The sequence below is a fragment of the Triticum aestivum genome, chromosome 3B, assembly GCF_018294505.1.
Source record: "Triticum aestivum cultivar Chinese Spring chromosome 3B, IWGSC CS RefSeq v2.1, whole genome shotgun sequence".
Taxonomy (NCBI): Eukaryota; Viridiplantae; Streptophyta; class Magnoliopsida; order Poales; family Poaceae; genus Triticum; species Triticum aestivum.
Window position 1 is genome coordinate 79,228,608 of NC_057801.1, and position 8,563 is coordinate 79,237,170.

At 54.9% G+C, this 8,563-nt stretch overlaps 1 protein-coding gene across 2 annotated transcripts; it reads left to right on the top strand.

Annotated features, from left to right (window-relative positions):
- Nucleotides 1-2,019: 2,019 nt before the first annotated feature.
- Nucleotides 2,020-4,643, top strand: LOC123068732 (uncharacterized). 2 transcript variants are annotated; one of them, XM_044491357.1, is made up of 3 exons: nucleotides 2,079-2,238; nucleotides 2,362-3,516; nucleotides 3,771-4,643. In XM_044491357.1, the coding sequence occupies exon 2, from the start codon at nucleotides 2,391-2,393 to the stop codon at nucleotides 3,345-3,347; it is 957 nt and encodes a 318-aa protein (XP_044347292.1). In that variant the 5' UTR covers nucleotides 2,079-2,238; nucleotides 2,362-2,390; the 3' UTR covers nucleotides 3,348-3,516; nucleotides 3,771-4,643. The 2 variants fall into 2 exon arrangements, with proteins under 2 accessions (XP_044347291.1, XP_044347292.1); XM_044491356.1 differs by having other exon boundaries at nucleotides 2,020-3,516.
- The last annotated feature ends 3,920 nt before the right edge of the window (nucleotides 4,644-8,563 follow it).

Consider the following 8,563-nt stretch of genomic DNA (forward strand, 5'->3'; position numbering starts at 1 on the left):
GATGAAATATGTTATTCCTTTCTGCCTCCATGAAAGAGGTCACACATTTCTGAATCTTTGTTGTTTCTGTCACAAATAGGATGAATTCATGATCGCCAAAGGCTTAGAAAAAAGTAAAAAAATTATAGTTGAACGTCTTATATTATGGGACAGAGGGAGTATTTGAGTCCATTGAATGTATATGATCTTTTCAGGTGTTTGTGCTTTGGTACTTTAGATGTAGTGAAAACCTTGTGTTTTGTGTATGTGCTGCTGTTTTAAACGAGGTGCTAACTTTGTATGGTGCATAGAGTCATGCCTTTTTCTGAGGCAGTGTTTATTTAGTTTCTCTGTGCATGCTAGACGGTCGCCCTGTATCGGCGTTGTTTGATGAATTTTATGTTGGTTTGCTTGTATGAAGTGAGATCTATCTTTGAGCAATCTACTATTTTAGCGAAGTTTGTGCATAGGTCTCATTTAGTTGAGAGAAAATTGTCAATGTTTCAACTGAACTTGATTTTTGTAGGTCGTTGTAGAAGTTTTTTGGTCCTTTCTAGACTGATGTACAATACGAAGATCCATGAATCTCTTCTTACTTATTCTATCATCGTCTTTTTTCTGTCTTGTGTTGTGCTCATTAGAGAAACACCTGACCTGCTTCTTTGAATATTACAGGAGATCATTGCTAAAGGGGGGGAAACTGGAAGTCGTGGTTGTTGTAGGCCAGGGAACTTGCACCTGGTGGGTTCGGAGGCGTGCAATGACAGGCCCGTACAAAATGATGCGGTGGCAGGCTGAGAGGAGCTTCGAGCAGCAGCAGATTGTTTGAACGGCAATTTGCTGTTGCTGCAGATGCTCTACTTTGTTGTCCGGAAGAGGACGGAGGTTGTGTTCTGCGACCTGCTCATGGGGCCCAACTACATTTGCTGCTACGAGCAGCACTTGACTGTTCCAGCAGCCTTGGTGACCGCGACGATTGCATACAACCATTCTGTAAGTTCCCTATCCCTTGGAAAGATGGTTTCCAACAAAGCTCTGCATTTTAGAGTATTAAGTTCCATGTCTGCAGTGTCTGTGCAGTAGCCTTGTAGGCCAAAAAGCAAAAAGTCCCGTGAGACGATCCTGAGAGCATCTGCCAAAATCTGCTCCTGCATAGGAGCAGTTCGAATGTTTGTTTCTCCTTTTCCTAATGTCCCACCAGCAGTACTACCCATGACACTTGACATTTTGGCCTGTGCAAAAAAAAAAAAAAATCAAATTGAAGACCAAATGTCACCCGAAATTTGTTTTTTCCACCAACGAAACACTGCTGCTCCGTTTAGCATGAAATTTGTCAAGCATGCTTGCGAAACTAACACGAACATCTGCAGAAGTTCAGAATATGCTCCCGGCTTCCATATCAAATATAACATCCATTTTCTCTTTCCACCCAGTAGAATCTACCCATCTTCCATGTCAAGTACAGTGTCCAGCAGTAGTACTCATCTTTAGCTTGACCATAAACTTCCAACAGAACCTACCCTAGCCAGAAGTGATAAACGATTGAATGTTCAGCCAACTGTAATTTTCAATTCTTCATCAGCTAGATGTGATTCTGCAGTAGATGGAATATCATACCATGATCGCATGCCTTCATCAAAGCTTAACAACTCTGGAACATCATGATTTCCGACGGGATATCGCTAATGGTGGATATGTTACATGGGGTCGACAACAAACCATTACAATATCAGGATCTGGGTTCGAGATACCTACAGCTAAATAATAGAGTCCAGAGAAGTAATGGGCAATAACATCAATATGTCTGCTTGAATATTAGATGTTCGCAGTCTGTCATCTGATTGTAACTTGCCAAAGAGCATATTTGATGGATAAGTCTGTGTACTAGGGTCCTTGTGGGGCTGCAGCACATGGTCCTTGTGGCAGTTAGGAGGATAAAGTCCTGGACCATCAAGGACTGGCTGTTAGGATAGAGTTCTGTTCTTGACCATCAAGGACTGTCAGTTAGCATCTTAGACTAGCATCTTAGACTGGCATCTTAGCAGCATCTTAGCATATGCCTTGGCTGGCTAGCAGCCTATAAATATGTATCCCCAACCCCTCAGGTTGGCATGGCATTGTGTGAGAAATAAACCAACGAAAATTGTCCCAACTCTCCTAGTGTCATCCACATCTATCAATGCTCAGGCTGAAAGGTCTAACAAGTGGTATCAGAGCCTCGTTAACCTGCACCCTGAGCATTTCCTGTGAGCAGCCCAAGTCGGTAGCAGCAGCTGCTCCGTCTGCCTCTGGTTACCTTCCTCCCTCCGGACTGTCGAGCAGCAGCTCGTCTTCATCAGCCTCTTCACGCAACAGCCCCCCTGCAGCGAGCCATGTCTGCAGGTCGCTCTCAGCACACGGCTACCTCGAGCATGCGGCGCCGGCAAGAGGCCGAGCGCGCCGTGGCAGAGGAGCGTGAGCGAGCGGCTGTAGCAGCGGCTGCTGCGGCGGCAAGAGTGTCGAGGCTGGCTGCAGCGGAGCTGGCAGCAGCCAGAGCGGAGGTAGAAGCAGCCAGGGCGGAGGTAGAAGCAGCAGCAGCAGCAGAAGCAGCCCGTGAGGCTACGGCGGATGCCAAGGCACTCCGCGGCAGCCCCGGCAGCTCCAGCAGCTCCGTGCCTGCGGACGACGGTGCCGACGCAGATCGCGCCAAAGTGGCGCAGGAGCGGACGGCGCAGTGGGCAGCCGAGCACGCCCGCGCTCCAGGTGGAGGCGCGCACCGCGACGGCGGCTGCAACGACCAGGACCGCGGCCTCTACGAGGTCCGGACTGTGGTCAGGGATGTTGGTTCCAGTGTTGGGTGGCCTACCCTCACTAAAACCAACTACGTCGAGTGGGCCGGGATCATGAAGGTCAGGCTCCAGGTGCGGCGCATGTGGGAGGCAGTCCAGGACAGCAACGTCGACCACCTAGAGGATCGACGGGCGCTGGACGCCCTCATCGCCGCAGTCCCGCCCGAGATGCAGTTCTCGCTTTCCAACAAGCGGACTGCCAAGGAGGCTTGGGACGCCATCGCCGCAGCACGCATCGGCAGCGACCGTGCTCGCAAGTCCACCCTGCAGGCACTTCGTAAGGAGTGGGAGAACCTGGGCTTCAAGCCAGGTGAGGACGTTGATGACTTTGCTCTCCGTCTCAACACTCTGCTGCAGAAGATGGTGAAGTTTGGCGATGCCACCTACACCGAGGAGAGAACTGTCGAGAAGCTTTTTCGGTGCATTCCCGAGAAGTACAAGCAGATGGCTCGCTCGATCGAGTCGTTGCTGGACCTCTCCACGATGATGATCGAGGAGGCGATAGGTCGACTCAAGGTCGTCGACACCGACGAGCCATAGCCCCCCTCGGGGCCCGTCACCACCGGCGGGAAGCTGCTCCTAACTCGGGAGCAGTGGGATCCCAGCCTTGGTGACAAGAAGAAGGGGGAGCCTTCCTCCTCGACGGGCGGCCGCAAGCGTGGCAAGCAGCGTAAGGCGCGAAGAGGCCCCCCGGGCAGGGCACAAGGACGTGCCGAAGGTGACGCCCGCGGAGGCGCCAAGGACGGCGCCGCTGGCAAGCCCAGGCCGGCACAAGACAACAGTTGCCACAACTGTGGCCGGTTTGGCCATTGGGCCAATGAGTGTCGGCAACCACGACAAGGCCAGGCTCACGTCGCACAGGCGAAGGAGGAGGAGACGGCTCTGTTCATGGCGCATGCAAGCATTGAGCTACCCTCGGCGACTCCAGTCGCAAAGGCTTTCATCCACCTCGATGAGCCAAAGGTGCCGAAGGTGACGCCCGCGGAGGCGCCAAGGACGGCGCCGCTGGCAAGCCCAGGCCGGCACAAGACAACAGTTGCCACAACTGTGGCCGGTTTGGCCATTGGGCCAATGAGTGTCGGCAACCACGACAAGGCCAGGCTCACGTCGCACAGGCGAAGGAGGAGGAGACGGCTCTGTTCATGGCGCATGCAAGCATTGAGCTACCCTCGGCGACTCCAGTCGCAAAGGCTTTCATCCACCTCGATGAGCCAAAAGCACACGCTCTTCTCGGCGATGGCTCCGGGAGGGACAAGGCTACGGGGTGGTGCCTCGACACCGGCGCCACCCACCACATGACCGGTCAAAGGGAATTCTTCACCGAACTCGACTCCGATGCGCGAGGCTCCGTCAAGTTCGGGGATGCCTCCGCTGTGGAGATAAAGGGCGTCGGCTCCGTCATCTTCACCACCAAGATGGGAGAGCACCGGCTGCTCACCGGTGTCTACTACATCCCCGCGCTAAGGAATTCCATCATCAGCTTGGGACAGCTGGATGAGAACGGCTCACGCGTGCTGATTGAGCATGGGGTCCTACGCATCTGGGATCGCCAGCGTCGCCTTCTCGCCAAGGTGCCCAGAGGTGAAAATCGACTCTACGTCCTTGATGTGCAGGTGGCACAACCGGTCTGTCTCGCTGTCCGTCGAGACGACGAGGCGTGGCAGTGGCATGAGCGCTTTGGGCACCTTCACTTTGAGGCCCTGAAGCGTCTAAGTGCCAAGGAGATGGTGCGAGGCCTGCCATGCCTCGACCATGTGGAGCAGTTCTGCGACATCTGCGTACTGACAAAGCAGAGACGACTCCCCTTTCCCCAACAGGCGAGTTTTCGGGCTAAGGAGAAGCTAGAGCTCGTGCACGGAGACCTGTGCGGCCCGGTGACGCCAGCCACACCAGGAGGTCGACGCTACTTCCTGCTGCTCGTCGACGATCTCTCCCGCTACATGTGGGTGATGATCCTCGGCAGTAAGGGAGAAGCGGCGGACGCCATCAGGCGCGCGCAGGTTGGTGTGGAGGCGGAGAGCGGCCGCAAATTGCGCGTGTTGCGCACTGACAACGGCGGCGAGTTCACGGCGGCTGAATTCGCGTCGTACTGCGCCGATGAGGGCATCCAGCGCCACTACTCCGTGCCGTACAACCCGCAACAAAACGGCGTCGTCGAGCGGCGCAACCAGACGGTTGTGGGGATGGCTCGGGCTCTCCTCAAGCAGAGAGGGATGCCGGCTGTCTTCTGGGGAGAGGCGGTGCTAACGGCCGTCTACATCCTCAACCGCTCTCCTACTAAGGCACTCGACGGCAGAACTCCGTACGAGGCCTGGCATGGGCGGAAGCCGGCGGTCTCTCATTTGCGGGTCTTTGGCTGCCTTGCGTTCGCCAAGGAGCTCGGCCACATCGGCAAGCTCGACGACAGGAGCACTCCGGGAGTCTTCATCGGCTACGCGGAGGGCTCAAAGGCCTACCGCATCCTCGACCCAAAGACACAACGTGTGCGCACAGCGCGAGACGTCGTGTTCAACGAAGGGCGAGGGTGGCAATGGGACAAGGCGGTGGACGACGGCTCGACGCCGACGTATGACGACTTCATTGTCGAGTACGCTCACTTCAAGGAAGCTGGGGGAGCAAGCAGCTCCTCTTCACCGGGCACGTCTACCCCGGCCCCCAAAACTACATCGACTCCGGCGCCTGCTACATCGACGACACCACAACCGGCGACGCCGCATACTCCAGCCCCGGCGGTCGCCACTCCGGGCTCGTCTTCATCAGCACCAGCTCACGCAGAGCACAACCCGATGAAGTTCGCTTCCCCGCTCACTCACGACGAGGAGCGGGTCGACGCATGGTATGGAGGCGAACCGCTGCGGTACCGTACGATGGATAATGTGCTCGGCGACCAGCCGGTGCCAGGACCGGTGCCACGTGACCTGGAGGCGCAGCTACAGCTCGTGTGTGAAGACGGCGAACCACGGTCCTTTGCAGAGGCCGAGAGAGACGCGGCATGGCGCGCCGCGATGAAGTTGGAGATGGATGCGGTCGAGCAAAACCGCACCTGGGAGCTTGCTGATCTCCCTCGAGGTCACCGCGCAATCACCCTTAAGTGGGTGTTCAAGCTGAAGAGGGATGGAGCGGGCGCCATCATCAAGCACAAGGCTCGTTTGGTGGCCCGAGGCTTCTTGCAGCAGGAAGGAGTCGACTTCGACGACGCTTTCGCTCCCGTGTCACGGATGGAGTCCGTGCGACTTCTCCTTGCGCTGGCTGCCCAGGAGGGCTGGCGTGTCCACCACATGGACGTTAAGTCGGCATTCCTCAACGGCGACTTGAAGGAGGAAGTCTACGTGCATCAGCCACCGGGGTTTACGATTCCCGGCCAGGAGGGCAAGGTGCTCCGCCTGCGCAAGGCTCTCTATGGCCTGCGGCAGGCACCCAGGGCGTGGAACGCCAAGCTGGACTCCACGCTGAAGAAGATGGGTTTCAAGCAGAGCCCGCATGAGGCTGCCGTCTACCGACGGGGGAGTGGAGGAAATGCCCTGCTGGTGGGCGTCTACGTTGACGACCTGGTGATCACCGGCACCAAAGATGCAGAGGTGGCGGCGTTCAAGGAAGACATGAAGGCCACGTTCCAGATGAGTGACCTGGGGCTCCTCTCCTTCTATCTAGGGATTGAGGTGCACCAGGACCACTCCGGGATCGCGCTTCGACAGTCCGCCTACGCCAAGCGCATCGTTGAGCTAGCTGGGCTCACCGACTGCCATCCAGCTCTCACTCCGATGGAGGAGAGGCTGAAACTAAGTCGCGACAGCGCGACGGAGGAAGTGGATGCTACGCAGTACCGACGCCTTGTGGGGAGCCTTCGCTACCTCACTCACACACGGCCGGACTTGGCATTCTCCGTCGGCTATGTCAGTCGGTTCATGGAGCGACCAACGTCGGAACACCAGCAGGCAGTGAAGAGGATCGTCCGCTACATAGCAGGGACCCTCGACCACGGCCTCCATTACCCTAGGTGCCCTGGGGCGGCACACTTCGTCGGGTACAGCGACAGCGACCACGCCGGCGACATCGACACCAGCAAGAGCACGAGCGGGATCCTCCTCTTCCTCGGCAAGTGTCTCGTGAGCTGGCAATCAGTCAAGCAGCAGGTGGTGGCCCTGTCCAGCTGTGAGGCTGAGTACATAGCGGCCTCCACCGCCTGTACTCAGGCGCTCTGGCTTGCTCGACTGCTTGGTGATCTTCTCGTTCAAGACACCAGAACGGTGCAGCTCCTGGTGGACAGCAAGTCCGCCCTGGCCCTGGCAAAGAACCCCGTGTTCCACGAACGGAGCAAGCACATCCGACTGAGGTATCACTTCATCCGCAGCTGTGTGGAAGAAGGGAGCATCGAGGCGAGCTACATCAACACCAAGGATCAGCTCGCAGACCTGCTCACCAAGCCCCTTGGGAGGGTCAAGTTCCTCGAACTTTGCTTCAGGATTGGGATGATTCAACTCTCCCACAAGACGACGTACAAGACTTAGGGGGAGAATGATGGATAAGTCTGTGTACTAGGGTCCTTGTGGGGCTGCAGCACATGGTCCTTGTGGCAGTTAGGAAGATAAAGTCCTGGACCATCAAGGACTGGCTGTTAGGATAGAGTTCTGTTCTTGACCATCAAGGACTGTCAGTTAGCATCTTAGACTAGCATCTTAGAGTAGCATCTTAGACTGGCATCTTAGCAGCATCTTAGCATATGCCTTGGCTGGCTAGCAGCCTATAAATATGTATCCCCAACCCCTCAGGTTGGCATGGCATTGTGTGAGAAATAAACCAACGAAAATTGTCCCAACTCTCCTAGTGTCATCCACATCTATCAATGCTCAGGCTGAAAGGTCTAACAATATTAACTCCTTTTTCATGTCATTAACACGTGCTAGTTGTAGCAAAGTAGCTACCCCGTGTAGTGCTTTCCATGTTGATGAAGCTAGCATGCATGTAGATCTGTTTTGTGCAAACTACATGGATACGATGCATGCCTTATTCACTGTAATTGACATATGTGCCGTATTTGGAAACATGTGATCACTAGTGTGTAGGAGTAATCCTAATGAGTGTCTGTGCACAGTTTGTACATTCTTTATTGTCATGGGAACCTGTAACTTGGCCACTAATTAATCTTGCTCTCTCTCTCTCTCTCTCTCTCTCTCTCTGCTCAGGCAGTGGCATGGACCTACAGCCACAGGAGGGCGAGAAGACCGATGGATGGTGTGGTGTGGTGTGGATCATCAGTTCCAGCCCGGGCTTGATTGATGGGTTCTAGTGTTGCCGCCTTAGCTCGTTTTGCATTCACAAGTGCTGCTGGCTCTTAGCTTGTGTGACTGAAGAAGGACGGACCTCGTCATGGTGAAGCCCGAAGCCATCGCGAGGGATGAAGCCATTCTCGTCGAGATTAGTTAGTTTGTCTTATTTTTTTCAGAGTTGGGAATAACAAACGGATGATCGCTTGCTTGCTGTGTTGATTTTTTTAGTGGAACATGTTGCTCACAATACTGTTTGGTAGGATGCATTGTAGCAGCTGCTCTTAGGGCATCAGCAGTGTGTAGAGGCAGCCCAGCCTCTAAGCTGGGTCCCACATATGAGCCTCTAATCTTAGCGTCTGTTGCCTCTAACATGGAGCCCACCTTTTCAATTAAAAACAATAGTTTTTACTTGTTTGGCTGATGAGCAGCACATGCAGCACCAGCTGACCGGTGGGTCTGGACCATTGCTTTTGAGCTTGGAGGCAGCCT